This window comes from Xylocopa sonorina, chromosome 10, assembly GCF_050948175.1.
Source record: "Xylocopa sonorina isolate GNS202 chromosome 10, iyXylSono1_principal, whole genome shotgun sequence".
Taxonomy (NCBI): Eukaryota; Metazoa; Arthropoda; class Insecta; order Hymenoptera; family Apidae; genus Xylocopa; species Xylocopa sonorina.
Window position 1 is genome coordinate 7,517,002 of NC_135202.1, and position 26,708 is coordinate 7,543,709.

The 26,708-nt window shown below is 45.0% G+C and overlaps 2 protein-coding genes across 3 annotated transcripts in view; one reads left to right on the forward strand and one right to left on the reverse strand.

The window, feature by feature from the left end:
• Cad99c (cadherin 99C) overlaps positions 1-26,708 on the forward strand; it is a 116,408-nt gene that overhangs the window by 25,831 nt on the left and 63,869 nt on the right. The window lies entirely within an intron of this gene.
• LOC143428170 (uncharacterized protein C15orf61 homolog) lies at positions 470-3,936 on the reverse strand. Of its 2 annotated transcripts, XM_076902891.1 has the most exons (4): positions 3,891-3,936; positions 2,910-3,103; positions 2,226-2,469; positions 1,442-1,677 (listed from the first exon to the last, which is right to left on the reverse strand). In XM_076902891.1, the coding sequence occupies exons 2-4, from the start codon at positions 3,009-3,011 to the stop codon at positions 1,550-1,552; spliced, it is 474 nt and encodes a 157-aa protein (XP_076759006.1). In that variant the 5' UTR covers positions 3,012-3,103; positions 3,891-3,936; the 3' UTR covers positions 1,442-1,549. The 2 variants fall into 2 exon arrangements, with proteins under 2 accessions (XP_076759005.1, XP_076759006.1); XM_076902890.1 differs by lacking the exons at positions 2,910-3,103; positions 3,891-3,936 and adding an exon at positions 470-502 and having other exon boundaries at positions 1,529-1,677; positions 2,226-2,478.

The following is a 26,708-nucleotide window of genomic DNA, read 5'->3' on the forward strand; positions in this document are numbered from 1 at the left end:
TCATTAGACGCGCAGGTATTATTTGTCGATACTTATTACCGGATAGCAATCGCGTCGCGCGATTATTCCGCGTTTGCTGGGACACCGTTACCTTCTGACAGCTGATTGTCAGCTGATTGTGCGTCAAAGAGTATGTCTGCGCGAGTGATACATCGATGTATCAAATATTCGAAGCTGAAGTATCCACGAAGATAACTAATCGACGCGCGTCACTGCTTAGCACTTCAGCTACTGGAAAACGGCGCACGAATTGACTTAACCGTAGCTCGACCGTCGAGTTTCGAGCATTCTCTCTTTTTGGTTTTATCGATCGTAAGAAATACTTGTCGAGTGGTTAGCATACAGATAGTGCGCACTGGTGTACTCGAGAATTTTGACCTCGTACCGCATAAAAGGAATCATCCATGGGTAAGAGTATCTACTCCTACGAGTTTCTTCCCTCCTCAGATCGTGAGTCATGTTTCAGTAGTCGTAACATAGCCTTAGACATCGCGCAGCGGTTCTATGGTAGCGAGGAAATTGTCCGCGAGCGATCTACGCAGTTCTGTACAGTATTATTATTTTCGTTTACTTTTATTTTTCATATTCCACTGTCTCTGTGGTTTATGACGCGATAGGCCTCGCTTATGGCCATTATTTCTCGCTGGGACCAAGAACAGGGGACCGTCTGTGGACAATCTTCGGAACATTTTTAACGATAACAAACCCGTTAGCCTTTCTACGCCTTGAAACGTTAATCTAATCGACGACTAAGACGTAACTGTACATTTACATAGATATCTCTAATCTCCGTTCGTAATCGTTAGTTAAAATAGAACGCCTAGCAGTGGTAAATGTTCGAATTGAACGTTGACCAGGAAAAATAAGGGATTTTATATTAAATAAGGGATGCAATCCTTATTGCTGTGTATGCATCATCGTCGAGGACACGAATAACCAATTAGAAAGTTTCGTAAACGATAAATTTGTACGTTCGCACCTCCGTCGACGTGAAAACCTCGAGGGACGATTAATACGATTTACATTAATGTCGCAAGAGGTTGTAACCGTGCGCTACATTTCTATACAACCACGTGTACAAGCAGCAATTATTACAGATCAACATTTCATTCACTTCGCTATTAACGATCGACATTATACTTTATAATTCGATGCATTAACATATTTGATGAATAAATTATAATTCTGTGCTTGTTGAATATCAATTAAGGCGTGTTAATTGATCTTACAGCGAGATACGTCTCCTCCTTCGACTTTGCTAATGATAGAAATTAGACGTGGCGTTCGCTAACTAGCTTAAATGTCATTAGGATCGCGTGATGTGTTAAACACGATGCGAATCGATTTTTAAAACGTCGTAATGGATGGATCAAAGAATGACTTCGTTGATTATAATTTCTGAACGTTCTATTTCGTGTACCTGTAAACGTACATTACTCTCGCACGGATAGACACATTAAACGCTACAGCTTCTTTGTTCCGTCTCCTCCACGTTAAAAGGCAGAGTCGAGGCGAAGGTATAAATTACCGTCGATACCGTCTAGGTGTATCAGTACACGGAGCCCTTGTCCTCGGGCAGCAAGAAGTAGATCGTCACGTCCCCTTTGGCTGTTTTCACGATCTCCCGGTGTCTGATCAATAAAGTTGCTGCCAGTCCGTACATTAACGTCGGTATACCTGATCGGGCGGATAACAGATATAAAATAACGAATGATCAATTATCGGGGCAGCGCGCCGCGCCAATGAAATTCCCCGCTCGCTGTTCGAGGATCGAAAAAGTGTCAACGAGGCGGGAGACATTGATCGTGGAAGGACGACGATGTATCGGCTTGGCGTGCGCGTTCCTTTTTTCTGTTTCTCGTTTTACGAAAATAGAAACGAGGAATGCGAGCGCGTGTACAGAGTGTACCGCAATGCGTGGGCATAATTGCAGCGCTGGATTCAGTGTAAAATTGTACAACAAATTATGCTCGATCTTGCTCTCGTGTCGTAGCTATTCTTAAAGCAAGTATCGAGCAGTTAATCGAGAGAGATGACCTTACTTTTAGAGCTACTAAATTCAGCGTATCACTACATCAGAATTGATTAGCTATTGCGAAGATTAAGCTCATTTCACCCTAACTTTTCCTTCAAAGTTAAAAATTATTATTGCATATCGAATTCTCCAACGTTATAGCTCTACAATTATGCCCACATGTTATGGTTTACTCTCTACATCTGTATACCAAGGTTCAGTAGCTTGATCGCCTTGAAGAATTTGTCCTCGCCGCTAAGGTCCTGCCGCGGCCTTTTCGTGCAGTGATATTTAATATATGGAAAACAGCCGGTTCTAAGTACGTGATAATTGCTGCTGCCTGCCGGCCAATTGAAGTGGGACATCCCTCGCTGGTCGTTCACCACGTCCGCGTACTTGACGAAGTACGACGTCCACGGTGGCTCGTTCGTCTGCAGCAGGTAGTTCGTCAAGACCTGTTTGTACCGTAACGACACCAGGTTACATTTGTGTACCCTTTCGTCCGTTCGTCTTACTCAATACCCCTTTCGTCGATCGTTTCCAGCCAATGACAGCATTATCGTTAACCGTTACGTACCGTTAACGCTTCGCTCGACGCGTCCACCGGTCGCGCGCGCGTTCAATCGAATCGTCATTCGATATGAAACCGTCGATTCGAAAGACGAGACCAACCAAGCAATTACGCGTCGCGTGCATCGCGCGTGAACCGATGGATTCTTAGGATCTCATCGAAGGCTCGCGAGAATTCCCACGCTGGGTCGATTCTAGTTCGAACGGGAGCGGAAGTTCCTGGAAACGGCCGCCATTTTTCCGCGACGCTGTTACGCGCGATCGCAGGTTAAGATCGATTAACTAGGAAAGGAGGCTCGACGAGAAGAAGAACCGCGAAACTTGCCTCGGATGACAGTGGCTTGGTCTTCCTGGAAACAATCCTCGTCCAGGTACCATATGGGCAAGCGACAAGTGTCCTTCGTAGGGACACCGCTCGCGGGATCATTCGGATGATTATTTCACGAACGATCGAATCTTTCTGAGAAGCTTCATCTGTCGCTCTGTTTGACGAGGCGCTCTGTTACCACGTCCAGGTACCTGCAATCGTACGGTTTGTTTGAGCTCGCGGCTATCTTCGATGAGCAGCACGATCCGGCGAGAAAGTGCGCCCGTGGATAAGAGATAGGCGCACCTGCGTTTTCTAGACAACTATGCCGTGTACGTACATGCATATCGGCTGTTCGGATACGTAGAATTGCCTACTGTATGGCGGACACGCGAGACTTGTGCGCGAGTTTCTCGTGCCGTGCACCCTGCCTTTCTAAAATAAACCCGTGGCGACTGTCGCACGAAATGTCAAGGTTACCGATGATCTATTCGATCCGCGGTCGCGAAATCGTTACGAAGTAGGCCTCGATGTGCTCTTTTCGCGCTCACCAACCGTGAAAAGACGATGAATTGTAATTGATTGTGCCGGCACGAGTGTGATCATTCGATGTGACTGGCTGCGATCGACGATTAGTCAGCCTTGGTATAGCGTTTTTCAGATACGGCTCTAAGTATTGCTTGGTATCGAATCGAAATATTATAATACTATGCAAAAGGTATTTTACTATCTTAAGAGATGTATATATGTATATATTTGAATAATTATTTGTTAATTTTAGCAGAAAGAAATAATGGTTTATACTCTTTTCGTGGTTGATACACGCTGTTCGAAAAGCGTGTACGCACCTAAATACCAGGAATGTATGTCAGATTACATGGTCTAACGTAACAGCGAGTGTGTTGAGTGAAAGAATTAATCAGTGCAGGCAATTCTTTACGCTTCTTCGAAATATCGCGGTCATTCGATTAGTTTCGTAATGGTAGCGCTGTTACTCACATTTCATCGCATGCGCGAGACACTTGAGTTGCAGAGGAATGCACACACGGCCCAAGGTGCGATCCTTCTCTATCTCTGGATTCGCGATTCAAATTGCTTTCAATGCAGATATCCGCGTCCAGCCGCATCCAATGTTCTCGTGGTTCGATACGTATAGGCGAGATACGCGGATGGTTCACGTTTAGAAGTTGGAAAACGGATACATATGCGGCGTGACTGGTGGTATTATTAGGTCAACTGGTTAGGCTGGTTCTGGCGCTAGTATCGGCTGTATTGATCCTCCGTGGCGCTCTTTTTGAATATTCCAAGACTGCACACTGTGAGAATTGAGTTCAGTTCCAAAAGAACAGATTGCAAGAAATCAGCAATATTTATAAAACTTATTTTAAGCTAAATATTAATGGTAAATTGAATTATTCTCTCTGTTTGGTATTTCTCGGTTCCCTGGGAACTCGGTCAGCTCTTCCGCTCGCCATATTTTTACCTTAATCTTCCGCGTGCATTTTTTTTTACGACACTGTTTCTTCCCATCTACGCCAAACATTTGTTTCTCTTATCGTTCGTTGTTTAGTGCACGCTATAACTTTGAAACTTCCTGGCTACTCGCGATTTCGGGTCCCACTGTATGTCAATATGCCAGTCCATTGCAACTGACAGAATAACGGTATCGACAGTGCATTTCCGGTGGCGATGGTACGATTTAATGCCGTTCTCCGTTACTCGTTTATGGCAGCAATGTTACCTTACGTTTACTCTCGACGCCATAAATGAAATAACAATATTACGTAAGACAGCTTTTTCTACAGGAATGTTGTACGAAATTAAATTTTATGACCCGTGTTACATAAAACTTTTGTTACATAAAAATAACTGATCAATTTCATCTTCTTTGTATCCTATCTTCTCAATTATTACTATATTAGCCTTCAATAATTTTCTAATCGAACTTGGTCTCCTTTTTGTTTCAGGTAAGTCACCAGAACCACACTGACAACAGACTCACAAGGTTCAGACGCAAATTCGCTGGAAGATACAAAACTCTCAGCGACCCAAATCCTCAAGTACAACTTGGTAACAACAATTAACCAATCCATTAATTTCTCCTTCAAAATTTCATCGAACTTTCCTTTCAATTCCATTGACCTTCCAATTCCCGATCACCAGTGTCCAAACTTCGATCGTGAAAGTTCCTCGATAATACCACCCATAAGATATCTCACATATACATATATAACGCATGACGTATCGCCTGGTTTGGTAAAGCTTGTCATAAATTGCCATCAATTTTTCTGAACGATGGCTCGAGTTTCGTTTATCTATATCACCGCGAACAAGTTGCTGCTCGTGCATTAACGAACGACGCTACTAACTCCGTTTGCTTGGCTGACCGCCATCGCATTATCAGAGATACAGCAGAGGGGACACGAGCCTTATGCTCGAGGATACGTAAAGAAGCATCGTTGTCATATTGGATTACATTGATGTGCTAATCCAGCTCGAGCAATAGGAAACGCTTGCCCTGCCACAGGTAGACTGGTCTACGATTACATCGGACGTTACGCGTATGCATATGATGGACGGTCGTTCGTAAAATTAGAATCGTTTCCCCTCAGCGTGGCTCGATTCTTGGATCCTGGCGTGGGTGGGATTTCGTGCCGCTCGAGACGATCGTGTTCGTCGCGTGTCTCAAAAAACGAAGCATGGTAATTGGTTTCGTGCTCATAATTGAGAACGGAGTTGGGCAATCCGTGGTCCACCTGTAACTTTCTTGTTATCCGTGAACCAGCTCGGAATAAAATGGCCGCAGGCGAGCGTAGCTTAAAGAGAAGTGTCACGTGGAATTGGAGCAATGTCGAAACGAGTTTCTCGTATGCGCGTTCTCGTAAACGTGCGTTCGCGTCGTCCACGGAGTTTTTTTCTTATAGTCACTTTTGATTTCGTTAATACGTTCTTTTAGGCAATTGCGATTGGTATTATTATTATAATTAGATGTCTCGATCTTAATCTGACCTCGAGATTAAGGGATGAAGTTTTATAGTGATTCGCAAAGAGGCAACTTTTTATCATACATGCGTTCAGAGCACAGAATACTCCTCGACGCACACCTGCATACACAGCGGGATGCACATCCACCGTATCCCGATAATTTCGCGTCTAAAACGTGCGATCGCCGTATTAAAATTTCTGGTATCTCCCATAATTACATCCGAGGATTAATTTCCGAGCACAGTCGTGCGTTCGTGAATTCCGCGGAAACGCGATCTCGCTTGGGCGTCTTGCGTTTCTGGAACACTCTATTTGCCCGTATTTACGCCCTACCTCGACTATACCTCGACCATATCCTTATGCAATATGCAAGCAACCCTTTCTCTGGCGCGTAGTCGCGCGCGTACGCTCGCGCAGGGTTCATCCGCGCGCGGCAAGTATAATACCAACGAGAGGGAGCAGACGGTGCAGCCAACGCGTTACTTATTTCGATGCGAGTCTACGGTTTCCACGAGATAAACGATACAACGGCCATCAGCCTCGTACTTGCTCCTTCATTATGCGCAACGCACGTCCGCGTAGACGTACATGGCTCCGAATATAATCGCGTGGAATTTGAAATCGCGATTGCTAGAACCTCAGATCTGACGTTGGTTAACGGGATCCTGGAGATGGGCGTCGCGCATTTGTCTGCTCGTCTGACATGACGAGATGTGGGCAAAGTTGGCAGACATGTTCACGGATTTCTTTTCATTCTTATGATAAAAGTATAGCAGTAATTAGCAGTGGTATAATAGAAATGAAAATTGCAACAACGGGGATTTAGAATGCTATGGAAGAGCATTCATCCGTTTTCAAAGCGTATCCCGTGTTTTTGCAACCTTTACAACTGGTTTGAAAAGAAGTTCCACGAGGTATGACGTAGCTAGCTAAAAATATATGTAAAAATGGTAAGAGAGAAAAAGTGAGAGCAAAGAATTTTTTATAAAAATGCACGGTATTATCTACCGTGTGCTGCAACCTTTAACCTTGTCCCTGCGAGTATAAGTATGGACCCAGACAAATATGCAGCATCGCGCTCGTAAATTCATTCGGTACTCTGCTATCTTTCGTTATAAATTCCACCCTTTCTGACCGTTTTTGGGACAATTGATGGGGGACCGTCGATAAGACGACTAATGTTGCAGAGGGTTTGACAGATTTTGCGTAAATTAAAGACGTGACAGTTTTATGACGTAGATAAACTGCACTACGAAGTACTAGCTACTTTTTTACAGAAATAAACGTCACATTTGAAACTTTCGATAGATCGTCAACCCTCGTTACTCTCGTTAGAACTCTCTCAAGTAATCAACCTAACATTATACAATAAAATTGTTAAAATTACAAATTCTACAAGTACAATTACATGTGCAACTGAATCATTGCAGAAAAGGAATCTTTAACGAAAATTCCGAATGTAATGCGAAACTTAACCCCGAAGAATGTCCACGTCACATTACACGCGCGCAATGCGTTCATTCGAAGTTAATTTAGCATAATTTAATCTACGTAGCGATTCGTTTGTTTCAATTATGGATGACCCACTGGGACCAAGATTGGCTGCAATTTATCCAGCGATGTTGCTTCCAGGTATACCATTAGAACCTAGTTACCCGGTGGTATTCGCCCGCTATCCTTTTCGAACTTTCACCGGGATTAAGAACGCAAATTCGTTTCCAGTCGCCCCGCTCGTTTATTATACCCGGACCGTGAATTATCATGTTGTGCTTTCCAACGATTAGATCGTAGAGCTTGGTTCATCGGTGGTCACCTTTCAGTGGAACTACGCACGCCCTCGAGGGTCGCACATCGATTACCATAATTTAGCGTCTAGGGTAGGCAAGAGCTCGAGGAGGCGATACTTCGCAAAATACTATACTCTGATAGTCCCAGAATTCTCTTGTTATGAAAGAAAATTTTATTAGATAAGAAAGAAGTTCTTCAAAAAATGGAGAACGTTTCAAACTTGATGATCGTTGATGCAGCTTCGACTTCTGTCATTAATGGCTACTAAAGAAGTAGATATTTTTCTCATTAGTTAACGAGAAGTATAACATTCGCATCTTATCAGGTAGATAATTTGCGTTAATATTGATTTACAATCAGTTTATATAGCAATACATGCATTAAACTTAACCATAACCAACACTGTTCCTCGTCATCCGCTATTCTCACCCCAACACTCCATCTCATCACACCCTTACACTGTAACTCACGAAACCACTGGCTCTGCTTTAACAGAACCCAGCTGCAAAAGCGAGGAAGTCCTTTCTCCAGAAATGTGCATAATAAAATTCGTTGGCGAGGATTGGACGATGGCTGTCGCGAGCGGATGCGAGGAAACTTTTTGTCGGTCACCGTGGTATCGCGAGCAGTGCGGTTCGCGGTTAGACGTCGTCGCAAGGAAAGAGTTACGCAGACAGATTTAGTTTCTGTCTTAAGACCCGTCTTCTCTGCCTTCGTCCTCCCTCCAACCGCCTCTGCGTCTGCATCCACGCTTCCCTTTCAGCTCTTTTGTCTCTGTTCGCGCGGGGTGAGACGAGATGCACGCTCGTTCCGTGTACCGTTTCCTAAGTATAACCTTCTCGAAACTCGCCCAGCCAACCTCTCTCACGATTCGCCCGTGATGAGTCGTTACCTTCCGGTTCGATGGACCGCGTCTGTTCCACGCTCGACATTCAAATAAGAGGCGCTCTCCGCGTCTTAGCAGGTATTTCTTTCCACCGTGAAGTCCGCGGTTCGTATTACACGTTGGATCACATTTTATTTAACCGTACGAACCCACTCTACGCCTTTGTACCTGGTGAACATTTTTTATCTTACAACTTCTTCTTGAGAACTATTTCGTGATTGTAACGAGGCTTCTCAAAATCGAATCGACATCGAAGCATCCTTAAAACAGTTGTAGGTTTTAATAAATATTAACATTCGTCCATTTCTCGATCCACAGATTACAGATTAGTAATTAGATCGAACGAAGAGGCTTGCTTCGAGTGTTTAGCAACAACGAAGGGAAAGGCCTCGACGCTCCTGCGTACAGCCATGTTAATAACCATTGTTCTCGTAGTCTTTCTCTCATTATCGATGTTAGTCCGTGGCGTGATTGCCAGATCGGAATGCCAGTTCCCCTAGAACACCTTTCGCGGTCGTTATCCTCGAGAGCGCGGTGCACCTTTTTAACCCCTTCCAGCCGGCGATACCGTAAACGCAACGCAACGCAACGCATCGCGCAGCCTAGACGGCAATAATTACCGCGCGGTGCATCTGCCTCGTGTTTCTGCACGTGCGAATGCCGCGGCGCGCGTACGCTCCTCGCGGGAAAAGCGGCTGGACGGCTGGAATTTCGCGTCATAAAATTCCATCTGCGCGCTGCCCTCGTGAGAAGAACGATAAACCTGCACGGGTTTCGAGCAACGGTTTCTTCTTTTCCCTGTCTGCGAGTCGCCACCCCGAGATTCCTCAAATATTGGTACTAGTCGAGCCCAAAAGGTCACTGTGCGATGAAATTCTTCCATTCGACGCCATTTTGGTGAACCGCTGTAACGCTGAGAAGGCACTGAGAGGCTCCCAGGCACAATCCATTGGATTACGAGGCAACGAAATGCTTAAATACTGATCTCAGTCGTATCTTTACCCTCTGCGATCAAATATTGGTATTACTCGGGCCCAAAGGGCACTGTGTAATGAAATTCTTCCATACGACGCCATTTTGGTGAACCACTGTAACGCTGAGGAGGTATCGGGAGGCTCTCAGGCACAATCTATTGGTTTACGCGACAACGAGATGCTTAAATACTGATCCCAGTCGTTTTTTTAGTCTCTGCAATCAAATATTGGTATTATTTGGACTCAAAGGTTGCTGTGTGATGAGATTCTTCCATTCGACGCCATTTTGGTGAACCACTGCAACACTGAGGAGGCACTGGGAGGCTCTCAGGCACAATTTATTGGGTTACGTGGCAACAAGATGCTTAAATACTGATCCCAGTCGACTCTTTAGCCTCAGCGATTCAGCTTCGACGTATGATACTAGCATACGCTCAGTCTGGCAGCTGTCCAATAGGAAGTGGACTCTAAGTAGTGACATCACTTTCCACCGGTCGGTTACGTTTGCATTAGTGTCACACGAGGTATCAGAATTCACGAGATCGTTTGTGCACTTATTAAATGATGCTCGCGACGTTCTTACGACACGATACTCCGAAAACGTGACGCAAAAGTGGCGACAGGTTTACTAGAACGTAATTCTCGCACAGCGCGATTTAATAAATACGAACTCCGCTCGTTAGCAGGTTTAAAGCAACACGAGTGGAACGAATTAATTGCGTTGTAGGATTGTTTGATTCCGCTGCTGATCGTGGTTTTCAAAAGCGCGCTTCTTTCTCGACTAATTATCAGTTTCGAGCGCACAGACGCTCCTCGTCGTCACGAGCGTTACAGTAAATACAAACTGCGGCTGACGCGACGGACCGATCGCGTTATGATACACTCGCAGCCACTAAAATATGCGCGGGATAAATCAAAAGTGGATAACGAAACCAGCGAGATTGTTAACCGGCGTGTCTGCTCGAAACGTCGCCATTTTTCAGCCGCGCGGACAACGCAGCAATAACTCCTGCTTAAAAATTCGCTCTACGCTACCCACTCATTTGAATGCGCGCTTAACCGCGCGTTCGCACTCGCCAGAGTGCTAATTACGCGTGGTGCGTGTTAAAGGTAAACGCGATTACAGAGGCGAGGATAATGACCATTCGCGTAGCCGGATGGCACCAGCGGACAATCGAAGCCAAGCTCGCGATTTCGTACTCCACGCGTGCACGAACAACCGCTGCGACATCGTGTCCTGGCGAATGCAAATGCGATCGTTTAGCGGGTCGTGGCAATTACGCGGCGAATCGTGGACACGTTGCTACGCGCGGAAATAAATCTTTCGCGGCTCGTCTTGTCAAATCTCCACGCGAAAATCTTTACTTAGGATACAGCTGATAGCTATTGGAAAAACATCGAAGGCAAATCCACGCCATCGACGGTTAGCTCGATTATTCAAGACGTGCCTTCGCATATTTATGACTGAAAAACAGCTTTCACCGATCCGTGCCACGAGAGCTTGTTTGAGAAGGCTTGACACTCTGATCTCCAACGCTTTCAGCAGAGCTAGCGCGTTACAGTCGAGGTATAGAATCGTCGAGAAATCGCGCGAGAACAATTCAGCGATTTTTTGGCGCAGATTGTACGTATCGATGAAAGACTGTTCATAGAAGGTTGGATATTACTCTGCGCCTAATAAAGACTTTCGAAACTACCACCAATAGCCTCCAGTTCTGGCTGTCTTCTCGTAACGACGCGTATTATCGTGCAGCACTTCGGGGTACTCGCTAGCGAAACCCATACATCACGATGCTACGAAGAAAGGGATGCATCTCGTATCTCGTCGAGAGATCAACGTCACGCGAGTATAATGCGTGGCTCTCATCTCGAAGAGAGTGCCCTCGTTCGGTGCATGTGTGCATGTGCAACGAGGATCGCACGCGCGTGGGCAAAGTCGAGCGGACCTCGCGTCGCCAGAGTCTGATGGACGAGTTCTAATGGAACTGGTTGATGAACCTTGTCGATTGAATCGAAATTTAATCGCTCGTTTTCGATTGTAACTAACAATTTGTGAATTTTGAGTTATTTGTACGATTTGGGTAATTTTGTGTCTGACAGAGTTTCGAAACGTCACGATTGCTACGAAAAGTTACTGTAATTGAACTCTTTCTGAATGAAATTTTCATGAACCTAGTTGAATGAATCGAAATTTAATCGCTCATTTCGATTATAACTAACAATTTGTGAATTTTGAGTTACTTGTACGATTTGGGTAATTTTGTGTCTGACAGAGTTTCGAAACGTCACGATCGCTACGAAAGTTACCATTGTTGAATGTTTCCTGAATAAAATTCAGACCAAGTGTTCCACGTTCCGCGTTTCCGTGTTAACGTCAAGGCGATATCACACGGAGGATTGTAGCATTGTCAGTATGAATGTGGCCACAGTAGTTCGATTATGCAAGGCACCGCGAGTTTTTGGCACCGCATCGAGCGTGAACGTTTTTTGACGCGGTCGTTGGAAGAGCGACCGCAATTGTTCGTGGCTCTTGTTGGCTTCGTCGAATCCCTGAAACCGTAACGCGAATCGATGGCCGTTTTTAGAACGAGGCACAAAGCTTTTACGATCATGAAAACCGACGGCAATTCAAAGGGGATGACAGCCGAGCCGCATTGAAGGCGCACCGACAATGCGCTCGCGTGATTCTGCTCGATGTCTAATTTGCGAAATATGCTCTCCTTTGTGCGGCAATATAGTAATTTTCGAAACCTTTTAATTCTTTAAAAGGTAATTTATTTGAATTCCCTTTCGGTACTCGAAATGTGCACTGTGACTGAAAGTAAAACGCTTGTTCGATTTTCGTTTATGTTTCTCTCGAGACGAGTGTTTCTCGCCACAGTTTCTTGACTGCGCGGAAAAAGCTTAGCCGGAAAGAAAACTAATACATATTCATTGTTCTCTTTCTATTTTCCTTCTTTTAGTTATTCAGTGCTACCGTGGAATAATACTGTTCCTTCCAACGCAGAGAAATGTCGAATGAGAGTGGTATGCGTACTATCTCCTTCTCTGATGCAATTAAAAATACTTTGCAGACCTGTGCCAAAGGGTCGAAAGAGAAATTCCCGTCGCTTTTCCAATTTGTGCCCGGAGAAAGTTTAGAAATCGTTCGATATATGCCGTGCATATGCAAAGTATCTCCTTTCGAATCAATTTCTCTTACATTTAAAGGGGTTGAGGGTAGCTTCCATAAAACAACCGCAAAATATCGCAGCCTTAATTACACGTACCGTGGCTAGAAATTCGAAAGTAATTCAGATTCATTATTCGCAATTACGATTAATTACAGCCGCAGGAAACGTAGATATGTAGTACACTTAATCGAGGACAAGTATGCGTTTCGCTATAAAACGCAATGGTTTCTCAACCTTTCCCCAACCGCGGTGGTCTCGACGCGAGTTACGATCCCACTAAAAACTGAAACAGTAAACAACACAGCGAATAATACGAATCGACGAAAAAATCTTGGCTCGATCCTTCCCTCAGCACGATACTTAAACTCCAACCACACCCTTCGCACAACCCCATCCTCCATCCCTGCATATTAACCAAACTATCTGAATATTTCACAAGCATCGCCAGCAACGTTTCTCTGACCCATTTTCCCCACCAATGACAAACTTCACCAACAAAAGGAGATTTCTAGCACTCCACCCTGTATACGCGAACCAGTCGCCTCTTCTTCTCAAGGGCGAAGAGTGCGCCTCGCGTCCCGACGCTCTGGTTGATCGTTTCGCCTCTGCAAAGGGGCAGAAAAAGGGGTAGAGATCCGCGTGCGGTTTTCTACGCGAGCAGAAGATGCCACTCGTCCAGCAGTATCGCGTGCATACGCTTAGAACTGGTTTGCTCAGGCGCAACCGGTGCCTTTAAAGAAAATGGAAAGGCGGCTCGTCAGGACGCGCGTCCCTTTCGTCCGCCACGGGGGCTGATCTTCGCCATAAACGGATTATCGTTCGCGATGTCCCGTAATTAATCGGTTGGCTGTCCAGCCTCGTGTCACAATGCTCCTTCGATCGCAATTATACGCGTCTTTGACTGACGTTACTTGTCCGTTTTACGCCGATTGAAACGTTCGTTACTGGGCGACGCAGGGATCGGACCATTTCCGCTTGTTCTCGAGATCGTGGCGCTTGGATCGAAGCGATTTCAAAGCGCTCGACAACTTGCGTGCTTGTCGGATGCCTTGGTTGAAACGGTGGATTGAGTTTGCGCGACTCGTTGTCGTTAATTGAGTCGCTTGCTCGATGCACGCTTGTTGTTTTTAATTTAATTTAATTTTATTTTTGTTGCGATGTAACGTATATTTATGATACTGGAATTTGTAGGACAGTTTCGAGTTTTAGTCACGAATCGAGAGGACATCTGTTCTGATATTTCGTCGATCGAGTGCGAGCGTTGGTACGCTTTTGGCACGCAGTCATTGACAGAGGTCATTAAAACGAATAGTTTTTAATAGTTTTTGTTATTTCATACGCATTCGTGTATTTCTAAACGCGAGATATCAGTTTTATTCTTCTTTCTATCTAATAACGTATCCATACCTCTGCCAGTGCTCATTTTACTTTGAAATCGTTCCGAAGTTGGTCATCGTGAATAGCTACGGTTTCTTTTTAGTATTTCTTGGATATACCTGGATATACCTTGGATAGAGAGAGAGAGAGCGAACACAGAAAGCACTTGGCAAAGGGTAGGTAGTTCTCATTAGCAGAGCGCGGCTGTGGATCGTTCGAATCCGGTTTTCATGATGCTACGCGGCTTGAATCGGTACTACCCATCAATGAGTCCGTACACGCATTTATGAACGCCCGTGTTGCTCGCCGCATACACGTACCAGCTGCACTTATTTGAACGATTGGATGCGCGGGGCCATTCATATGCGCAGTCGTTACCAACATGAAAGTACAGTCCACGTGGAAATCGGGAAATCCTCGCGAAACTTCCACGATTTTCAAAGAAATTTCTTATCCGCGTGCAATTTCACGTTCGACTGTCGTTGGAGAACAGATTGATCTTTTACGTATCTTCGTAATTTTTGCGATTAATATGCTTTCGCAGATGGCAGCAATGCATGTTTGTTTGCCTCGAAAGAAGTTTCGAACTTCTACTTCGCGAAAACGAAGCTCCAAACGCAATTTTCTTATTACAGACTCTTATTTATTCCACTCTGTCGAGTAGCTACTTTCATTTCGTTAAACATTGTGTTCGATGGTAGCATATATTATTACTAAAATCAGCTGTTTACTGTTATCGATCATTTATTGCACGCGCAGTCGTAGACGCAATGGTAAATATATTTCCAAAGGAATGGCTGTGCTATGAACATTTATTTTCGTACTCAAAAAAATCCTGTGTGCTTAGCGAGCTCTTTTGCAAGCCTGCAGCATGCCAGAATTATTTTCTCCTTCAGGTTACAGTTTCCTTCTGAACCCAGCGTGCATATTTTCCTTCGCACGCCTTTCGCATATATCGCATGCTTTTCATACGGATAAAAATGATCGATATGAGACATAAAAATACTCGAGATAATCGTAATACTTCCAATTTCTGTCGACACATCGTGTCACTGTCTACTCGTTCAGATATCCATCGCTTTCGCACAGCAGAAAAGTAATTTCGCTGCGCATCCTGTTTTCTCGAACCACGCAAACGATTCTCTGATGCGCGTCGTTTACACAGCGTCCTTATCGTGTAAATACATTCCCAGGATTTATCAGGACACAATGAGCCGACATTAGTTACTGGCAAATACCGCGCATAGCACATGCAGGTTTCCAACCGCGGAAAAATCTTTTCCAACGAGCAGAATACGTCGGTTGGTTACATACTGGTTGTCAATAAAGACTCAGTTTAGCGCAGGTGTACGCGTTAGTTGCGCATCTCGATGGACGTGCTACGTATTGAGCACACGATGCAGTAGAGATGGGACCAAGTGAAACGTGTACATATAAATACAGAACAACTTTGATAGAAAAGTTCCTCGTCGTGGAACGTCGAGTAGTATTATCTATCTATTACTAGTGCTATCATGCGAGCTGATTTAGATATCCATAAAGATTAGAATACAAATTGTAAAAAGAAAACAAGTCTAGCTAAATCGATAATAAATTCACATCACTTTCATTTGGCAAAGTATTTATTAAAAAACTCGAATTAGTCTCGCATAGATTGAAAATTGCTTAGAAAAATGTTAACATTCGTAAAAGGTTCGAATTCACTCGGTGTCCAGTTAAATCCATCGCTGTCTAGCCACCCGTTCAAAGAGCTACCCCTGTCTCGTAAGTATGGCGCGTTGGTACGTCATTAGCGCTCTGAGCCAACAGATATCCGGTGTGTAACGATTGGCAGGAGCCATAAATCGATCATTTAATTGCACTCCCGCCGGGAAGAACATTTCACTGGCCCACCGCATTCGTTGCTCCTCCGTCGTTTCTACGTTTCGCGAGAGGCCTGGTGACCGTTACGCGGCTCTATCCACCGGACGCTGGGAAGATCGATGCAGGCGAGATCGGTGACTCGAATGAATCGCGAGCGCAACTCGATCGGCGAACACGAATTGGCCTGCTGAAAACGCGGAAGTCGTGACGGCGGTAGCGACTAACGACTACCAGCCATAGATCGCAGACTGAAATCTTCGCCTGTCGTACAAATTGTAACGCGGGATTTGGAATCGCGAGTTATCGCGGCCCGATCTCCGCAGCCGAGATTACCACTTTTTCCTCTTATTTCCGTGTTTGCTTTCTTTTCTCGCATTTGCGCCTGGTAATTGATCGTTAGGCTGCGATCTGGGAGAAAGGCGCCTGAGGAACGCTCCGAGTCGAGCGAATCGTTTTACCCTGCGTTCCGTTTCGTTTCAGGTTTTGCTGTTTCCGATTCGAGAGCAATCTTCGAGGGCACCTCTGTCCATTATAGCTGATTCTATTTCTATTTTTCATCTGAGACCCTTTTTATGGGGTTAAAAGAAATTCGTAGGGGGATGAAAATTACTACTGTGCAGTGTCGAGTGTAAAGAAAAGAATTTTAAAAAAACAAACAAATATCTAATTTACCACACGAATGAAAATTAAAATATTTTAACGCTAATTTGTATCATACAAAACATTTCTAGCTATCCAAAGACTTTTCACACGTCTCTGAAACACACGCAGAAGCGTGTTATTCGTAAAAGAAACATCGATCGTACATGCACAACCGATCACAGATTCAATCGTCGTTCATCGTAACGATAAAACGATCCATCAAACCGGCGAGCGTTATCCAGGAAATTGATGCGTGCCTGCGTTCCGCGTACGAATTGTCCCGAATAATCCCACGTGGGATAAGTCGACGGTCGTCAGTCAGCTCGTCGACTGTATTTTCCTCGATCCAGCGGGAGATATACAAGCGAGATTAATCAATCGCAATCGAGCGATACGAGCGAATACGAGCGTTTCGACGACAAACGCGTTTCGCGCGGGAAGAGTAATAACGCGATTCAACGGTGAATGGAGAACGCGATCGAGAATATGGCGCGACGCGAAACCGTCCGCCATTTACGCGCCGGTTACACATCCACGAATATTTCTCGGGACGATTACCTTATTGCTTAGCTATAAAATAATCTGTCAATGATAGAACGACGCGCGATCCTCGGACAGATACGCGCCTACGCAACGCGTATCCTTGGCCGCCTACGGGATCTGATCCTCGGTGGCCATTCATCGAGCAGTGCCGCGGTCTTCCAGAGCTCCGATCTCTTCGAAATTGGACGAGCTCGCTGATCGTGTTACGTCTGATATATTTATTGAGATATTAGAGAGAGACGATTGGGTATCGTGCGTTTTGTTGCTATTTTCTTCAGTTTTGGAGGTCGATTTTAGGGGATGATAGCCTTGATAACCTTCGAGTTGTGGGTAATGGATAGTTTTTTTTTGTTCTTTTTTGGATCTTGTATTGATTCGTGGTATTGATTGTCTTTTGGGTATCGTGAGCTTTGTTGCAATTTTTTTCAGGTTTGGAAGTCGATTTTAAGGGTTGATGGCCTTCGAGTTGTGGGTAATGGGTAGTTTTTTTTGGATCTTGTATTGATTCGAGGTATTGATTGTCTTCATTAATAGTTCAAACGATGAAAACCGGTTTTGGTACGACAATAGCTACTATTTTCGAGTCCATTTGATTCCCTCTAAGAGGCAACCTGCGAATAGCCTTCCTTAACTTTTGCCCTCTTCAATTAACGCGTGTGGTATCGCGAGGCTAACAAGAACGTCAAACTTGGAACTAGAACTATAGGATTGCGGGTTTGTTTTCCAAGTTTAAGCTGACGGTATTAACGTTACAGGTGGTGTATGTACGAGATGTACGTGTATTAAATTTCTGGAGAACTTTAATATTTGGGCTGCAGACTTTACTTGTAAAGCGTTTCAGACTTCTCCAACGGACCGTTCAAACAACACTTTAGGTGTGCCTTCAAAACTCGTAAATATTTATGTTACAATAGTTGCAACTCTGTAAATTTCACGACGATCGAGATTGAATTTAGAAATATTTTCAAATTTATAAGAGATTGAAGTAGATATTACAGATCTTTCTGACTCAGTCGAAATAGATGATTGTTATCGTTGAATTTCGATCAATCGATGGCGAGGAACGCTCAACGACACCCACGTGCACCCCTCGTAGACAGAAGGCACGTTCGTACCCTGACGTTTTATACGTATCATCCCGTAACACGCACGCTAACGCTCATTCCAGCGGAGGCATGCAATCACAGCTGGTTCCGAGGGAAAAATCCAAAAACTAGTTCTCTCTGAGTCGGTGAGCGTACTATCCGATCGAAACACGTTCGCTGAATTTCGCTGCTGCGCCGTCGATATCCCCCAAGCCCGTGGAATTCCACGTCAGAGAACGAAGAGGGTTACACCTCGCAGAGGACGACGATTGCCTCGCGTTGTCTTCTCGTTTTTGTCGATTCTGAAATTGTTATGCGGCGAACACCGTGCGCGAGCTTCCCTATATATTCATTCCGCTCGTCGTAGTCCTCGGATCTTCCGGCGCGTTCGTTTATTTGAAAGCTGGAGCGGTGGAACGGGTCGCCGTTTATATCATATGGCGGGATAATGCGCGAACGTTCGCCCAAGGTTTATGGACCATAACGTCTCGCATTGGCGAAAGCCAGGATCGAAGCGTTCCGAATAAACCACGGAAGAATCTGTCCAGCCTTTTTATCGTCCCGTCCCCTCGTTCATTGCCATGCGTGCACGGGGTGAGTGCACCTCTAGCAACTGGGCTTGGGTGTAGCTGCGTTGCGGAACGCAGTTCGCAGAGACAAGATCGCGCAAGTAAAGTTACTGTTCAGAGTGTCTTAAACAATTTATCATTGAGAACTGAATATTACACGAAATGACTTTTGAAATAACAGAATTGTAGTTGAAACAGGTTTCAAAAAATCCAAAATAGAGTCTACTTTCAATATTTGTGCGTGTTACGATGAAATTCTACCATCTCTCTGTCTGAATTAATGTAGAAAAATAATTGAAATCGATGGCAGTTCTAAAGGAAATTTACCTGACTCATCCTGTTTATATGCACTCGTACTCGACACTGAATTGGCATCGTGTATTTCCATCGTGTCGCGATAAGTTCGCCAGCGTGCGCTCATTTTATTAGTTAGAACACATCGCGTGGATAATGTTATGTAAATAGACGCAGCATTACGCGAAGCATGTGTTCGTTAACGTTTCTTTCCCTCTATTTTTTTCCTGGCGAAACTTCCATGGGGATGGAGAATTGCCCATTAATAATCATCTCGCTTTCGTACTTCCTTCTTCACCCCCCTGCTAATCCCCGTATCCGAGTTAGCTCGCGTTCGCTTATTATTTATGATGGCTAATAGCACGAACCTTGTACTCATTATACGCCACTACGGCGAAACTTACACACAGTTAATTAATAATTATCTTACGCGGCGACCGCTCCGTTGGACGCTGCTCGAAACCTACGTCGACCATTCCCGTCGACAAGTCCCTTCGCGGAGAGAAGAGCACGGCTAATTAACCCACGACTACCCCCAGCTAATTTTGCAAGCAGTTTTGGCGATGGCTTTCGTCTGGTTCGAGCTTCGAGGCTCGTTTCGCATCGACACGTGAACAACCGCGACTCGTTCCACAATCTGCCCACGGTCGATCGTTACTGCCTGAACTTTTCACCGTGCAATATGCGCTGGTACTTTATTACCGCGGCCATTAAGTGGCCAGCATTAATTGCCAGTTTATTAAAACGCTCGCGAAAACGGAGTCGAACGTGAAAAGTGCGACGATTTACCTGTGGCGGGTTAGACGACTTATTATAAACGCCAGGGTTCACGCAAGCCCTCTTTTGTGCTCGTGTTCTTCGTTTAATGATCCATTTGATAAATCAAACGCATGTGGAATCATCGATCGATCCTATCTATCGAGTAGCTCCTCGCGATGGGGTTAAAATTAAGTTTCGCGAAATTCTTTGTACGTCTACAGCTAAGCGATAATCGCGTATCTTGATTACGATTGAATCGATTATTTATCTGGCATCGTAGTTGAATGGATTGAGCTTAAGCTTGTCTCAAAAATTAAGAATTTGGAGAATAAATATCGCGATCAATAGGGTTGACGCAGGATATTGTTAACTAAACTATTACTATACGTATAAAAAGAATTTCTGAAAGCTGATAATGAAGCATAGAAACTACAAAGATCATCTCTTGCTCTGCAAAATAATATTTCGCATCGTTATTTCTCAGATGTAAAAAACTCTCGTGTAAATCAGGCTTAAGGTTCGAGTGATTTCAACGCCCGCATGGGCCGTAACCTGAATCTCGCGGTGGAACGAGAAACGATAGCAACTCTCGAGTGATCGTCGGCGTTAGGGTACTCTGATGTTGTTTTCTACGAACGAGAACATTCGCGGAAATCTGGTTGGCTCTTCCAACATCGAAACGATCGTGGACACAGCGCACGGTCCAAAAAATATTTCTTCGTTGCTAGCAGCGAGGCTATGCCCGTTCCGCACGGGGCACCGCGATTTATCGCGTTCCCATCGCATGGGAATAGAGTATTCAGGCTGCTACGCGTAGCTTCCTAGTTATTAATCAAGATACATCGAACCGCTGCTAGTTGGCACGTTTTCAGGGTTTGATAAGTTATTGCATTCAATGCAAATTCCAGCCGTCGATCGAACCGTGCCGGGCCATCGGCCCGGAAAATCGTCAGAAAAAGTTCGACCAGCCGCCGATTGTTTCCGACGATCCATCTTCCCGTTTCGCTGGCGGACGTTAGAAAGGCGGAGCTACCTGCTCCGCGGTGAATATTGATAGAGACGGTTTACCTGTCGATCAGTGATAGCGGGATCTTCGACGGATCGCGATGCCAACTGCGAATCGTCATTTTTCACGGAGAGAAATGGGCGGTGGGCAGCCGATTAATCTGTTTTCAGATGGAAACCAAGCTTCTCTATGGGAATTACCGTGTACGTAGGTTGGTATCGTACAGTAATCGTTTGTTTCGATCGCAGTCCATTACGTTCGACTTTTTAAATACGATCGCGCGGTTAGATGATTTATCTAAGATGGAAGAAAACGGATATTTGAGGTGGATGATCGATTTCTTCGATTGACACTGATTATTTCAAATGTGAAATACATAATTAATATCAGAACAGAGAGAAAGTTATATAAAATAATAAATAAAATTGTTAAGTACCTTCGTCTTACATTACATTTTGTAATTACGAAATTGTTCTCACTCGTTTTGCCTGTATTTATATTTTACAAACATGGACATTTCGCAGCTATGTTTATGATGTATGCTATTTGCAGCGTTAAAGCATAGAGTACTAAACATTCTCAACTGTAATTATTTGCATGCTCGAAGCTACGTTAAAGGTTAAATATGAGTGTATATCATTCGTTTTGGTGTGCAGTTGCAACACACGCATCCGCGATACGATTCGCCCGTATTGGTTTGCTCGCACGTTTTCTTCGTTCATGGAATTGCCACGTTTAAGCGTTAACCGAGAAACTCTGGACTTTCCTGTCCAGAATATAACCATAGCTCTCGCGAAATGAGCAAGCTTTTCGCACTGCCAGGTATAACGTTAAACCCTCTTCAAACGTATTCTTCACCAACCTGCGTTAACACTTTGCTACGGTTATTTTCGTGTCTAATTCAGTCGAAGTAGTCAGCAAAATCTGTGCGAAGGATTTGTATTCCAAAGCAATATGTATTGCGTTTCGTAGCCTTTATCGAAGGTACGCAGGTTCCCAACTGGGCACCAACGCGTCTGTCTGAAGGGTTGACGAAGATGCTGTCCGCGTTCAAGGCTACCCAGCTCGTATTTGCATTGTATTTTAGAACGTGCACTCGTGTATTTACCCCCACGGTCGGCTCAGCTTCTTCGATGTCAGCTGGTAAACAGTTCCCTTGTGCAAACACTTTTTATCTCTCTCCATAAAGTTAAGCACGTTTCCATCGAGTTAACACGCTCGCGAGACTCTTTCTCTAATTTCGTTTCGTTTCGTTCCGTACTTAAGAATCTTGTCTATGAAATATATACAAACGTATACTTACACGCGTATAATTAATGAAGAATATTTAAATATTTAGAAGCGATAGAGGAGAATTTCTAAATTTTGTTCATCGATTCGTCGAAGATGTGCAAGCGTTGAATTAATTATTGAGAAACACGTTGGAGATATTTCAAGCGTCTTATGAAATACGGTAAAAATGGCGGCTGGAGGAGCTCTCGAGGCGCGTACGTGTACGGAAGTCTCAGGATGTATGTCGTGTTTGTAAGAAGCGCTGGTCGTTTCTATCGCCGTAACTCTCGCGAGCTGCGTGGAGGAAATAATAAAATTATAGATATCCCTATACGAGCAGCAGTAAAGCACACTTTTACGCCCATTAAGGCGAAACTCAAGAGAGCAGACGGCGCTTTGGGCTTCCTGCCAAAGATAAGTGAGACAGAATCCATGCGTCCAAATATATCTCAGGCTATTAAAAGCAAATATTTGCGGATATAAAAAGCCAACTGCCGTCTCGATTCACTGTTTCCTTCTCTCTCTTTGCTCTGCGTATTCCATCGAGAAACTGTAAACGATATTCAAAAAAGATTGTTGCGTCTGGTCGATTAGAAAATTCTACCAAGAAGAAAACATTGGAAGAGATTGTTTCAGTTTCTTATTTGCAAAGTATCTACAAAACTTTATAAAGAACTGACTTATACATTTCGATAAACAAGCTTGGATAGATCCAGCGTGGCAATAAAATAAGAAGGTGGATATATCGATAATAACAGCTGAGATCGAGCAAGCTATATGATAATAAGCGACCATTTCAAGGTATCGAAATAAATATCCCAAACTGCTTTCCACTGCTATACCAGTTCCAATATTTTCGAACTAACTTTCGTTCGATAATTACATCGCACTCCCTCAGTTCGAATGTAAAGCACGCGAGTAAATACCGCGGTAAATACCATGAAACGAGAACTCCTTAACTCATTTGATTACGACCACGCGACACGCGAGACAAGTGGTTCGAGACGCTGGTTCTTCGCTGTCCCGATCGATGCGGTCCGCTCGAACCATTAGAATTTATCATCCCCTGGTGCTCTCATCTCTGGAGCCGCTCGACGGCAAATCAGATGCTTACAAATTTCTGCCGGACCCGTCGACGCGTCGTCGTATAAATTACTCGTCGAACGTAGCGGCAGCGATCGAGCGATAAATTAACCTCGACGCGCGGTAACGCGCGTCCAGCGCGAGAGGTTGTTCCGCGTCGCGTCCCCCGCTGATGAGGCCGTACGAAGTCGAAGTCGCCAGCGGTCCCAGAGGGTGGGACGAGGGTAAGACAAGTGCTGTAATAGTCGCGCCAACTCGACGGCGGCGTCTGTTACGCTTTAGCGAATTGTGCCTGCGCCGCGTTACACTTATTTACGAGGCGAAGTACGCATAAATAATGCCCGATATAGGGTGTAACCGTTTCTCTGGGACGCGGTGCATAAATCGTGGCTGGTAACGCGGGGTATATATCCAGACGTGGATCTGCTGCGAGAGAGATAGAAATCAATTCTGCGAGCGCTGGCGAACTGGTAACGGAAGGGGGAGAAAAAAAGGAGAACGGCTCGCGAGGGAAGGCTCGAACGTTGAACACGGGTCCGAGGGTTTAATGTTCTCGCTGTCACCGTCGATGCATTATATTGTTCCATCCAGCTGCTGCGTAGAAACAATTCGATGTGCGTGTATTGGTTATTGGAAACGCGTGCGATTTATCAGCTTCGAGCGTCGAGATTGTTTTTCGAAAGAACATGGTTTATGTCGTTTGCACATCTGCCATTGAGGAGACTTTGTTAATCACTTCTGTCGCTTACACAATTCTCCTATTAATTTTATACCTCCAAAGTGTACACACACTTTCGTTTCTCATCAACATTCGCAAAAACCCGTTATATAGATACATCTTTAGCACGAATTACGCAACGACAAGTGCTGAGAGGCTTCGAACATCTTTCCTCGAACATTCCACGCGCACCACTTTCCTCTGTCACGCCGGAACCAAATTACCAACGACTCTCGTCCAACTACTTATCGACGAAACTAATCGCGACGATTCGCGTGGCGAAGATCTCGCGAATGCGAGCCGTTCATCGATCAATTCCGATTTATCGATCGCGACGCGAGTTCGTAAGACAGCTGGCACTTTCTTGCCACGGTGAAGAAAAATCACGGCTAATTTATTATCAGACACCGTTCACCAGGGAATCCACAGCGTGGATTCCCTTCCGCGTGGTCGGACGTCGATACTCGAGCGAGATACGCTGGCGATCGCAATGAACTTCGAATGCTAATGGTGAATGAATGCCGTGGGCGACTGGCGTTCGCTCAATTCGCCGTGGCGCGAACCACGGTCACTGGTGAACCACGCGCGACACTCGCACGGGGGTTGTTGTTCGACCGCGTGCCACGCAGCGGCTACCGGAACTTTTCTTCGTCTATCTTGATCGCGAGGTATGGACGGTATGGGAGCCTTAATTGCGACTTGGCGACCACTAACTGTGAACTCTGTTAACAAGCTAACGAAATTGGGAAATGCCTTATTACGAGCTCGAGTATTTTCCTCGTTTTCACATTTTTCCAAGCAGCGCGAGCAATTCGCGTTGCTTTCAAATGGAGCGTAGAAAAACGTGGAGAAAGTACGGAGGTATCTAGAGAAAGAAATGAACGTGCTGGGTAAATTCATCTTAAGTAACTCTTCTGTTCGCGTTTGGCAACAGGATCGCGGTAATTAGCATAGCTCGTGCACTTGCGTAACGTAACGAACTTAAACCGATCCATAAACGCTACTCGTCGGAAGAAAAGTTCGCTTTTCCCTCGCGAAACGCGCTCGTTATTCCGCAATCGGCGTCTTTAAACGGTTCCTTCCATTCTGCGTTGTCTTCCGTTCGCATAATGCCGCCATTCGAATCGAGTGCCGCGAGCATTAATATCGCTGGTTTTAAATTAGCTCGACAGACTGACGGGACGAGTTACGCAAATGAACGAGAGCAACGAGAGGGGAACGAGAGGTAACGATTGTGCGGACGGTAGCGGAAACTGTTCAGAACCAGTCCGTCAGAGTCCACGCGCGAATTGTAGGCGGTGGACGTTGCCCAACGCGTGGAACAGGTGTGTGGAGAACATGGAGAACGCTAGCGTGCGTGGTGGTAGTCGTTCTCCAAGGGAGCAGATATTGTTCGCCTCTGCCTACGCGCGATTCCATAGAATCGAGTCGGATGACTCGAGAGAAAATGTACGAGACGAATGAGAAATCGCGCTCTGTATTGGTTAATTAATGATGCTGGTTTGATTTATCCCGTCGAGCCGTGCATCCGTTCCATTTAACTCCATCTTGGACTGGTAGAAACAGTTGGAAAAGGGTTCTCTCGCGAGAAAATTAACGACTACGATTTCAAGCAGTCAACTGTCCCTGGATCGGGGGTAACTTGTTGAAAAGTTACTCACGATGTAGGGAATCGATGATAAATTTTGTTTGCGTCGATCGGTGGCTTGTTTGTTGAATAGGAGAAAAAGTTTCGAGGGCAGCCATATGTCGCAAACAAACAATTTTCGAGATAAAATTGGCTAACTTTTGGTATGATCGATTGTACAGAGTTGTACGCGCGTATAGAGTGACACGTATTACTCTTCTGCTGTTTGGTGAATTATAGAAATGGAGCCCAAGTAGAGATCATTCATCCTTAAAGAATATTCTATCTATTTACATACATTCTTGTCCAATTTCCAAATGTTCAATTTATCACTAAAGACTTAAGTTCGCGTATTATACCACTCAAAATGGCGACGAATCATCATCCTCTCGATCCATAACAGTACCAGATCAGTCATCTTCAAAGACTATTATATCTATTTACACAAATTTTTTTCTAATTTTCAAATATTCAACTTATCGCTAAAGACACAAGTTCACGTATTATACCACCCAAGATGGCAGCCTCACTCGTCATCCCCTCGATCCATAACAGTACCAAACCGCCCCTAGGGGACGATACATCAATCCTCCGTTCAAATGAACTTTTTTCTCATTTCCATCTATCGAACCCATCGTTGGAGTGATCAGCTCGCCGTTACGAAGCACTCTGTACATCACGCACGTCCACGCACACTCTCGCGAGACGAACGTTCCCATCCCTTGGAAACGTACGTCGTTTCCCTCGGCTGGTTCGATCCGATTCAGCTCGCTACGAAAGTTGATCTGGTTTTTCCCTCGATTGCGCCTTGTTTGGCCGTGCTCCGATTAAGGGCACGAGCAGAGGCAAACGCTCCCACGGTATTCGAAACGCGGCGAGGAATTAGCGTGACGCGTCGCGCTCGTCGACGAAAACGATCAGCGCCAGGACGCAGATGGAAACGGCGCGAACGTTCGCAGGAACGCTCGCGCCGCTGTTCGAAACGGTTCTGCGCGGTGTTCTGTGGCGGTGAATGGGCCGCTGGAAAATGGGCTAACGATAGCGATCGCCTCGTTAGGCCTTTACGTTAATTACGAAAATTGCCGTACGACAGAGGGTAACGCGAGCGTGCGCGAAAGGTCGCGAAAGCGAGGCCCTCGTTCCCCGGATTCTCGTTTTATCTTCAGCCAAGCT

Coding starts and splice junctions, on each gene's coding strand:
- LOC143428170 (XM_076902891.1), bottom strand. CDS start 3,011: ATGATCCCGCGAGCGGTGTCCCTACGAAGGACACTTGTCGCTTGCCCA. Junction 2,470..2,909: donor CCAAGCCACTGTCATCCGAG/GCAAGTTTCGCG, acceptor CGGTACAAACAG/GTCTTGACGAACTACCTGCT. Junction 1,678..2,225: donor GATCAAGCTACTGAACCTTG/GTATACAGATGT, acceptor CCGCCCGATCAG/GTATACCGACGTTAATGTAC.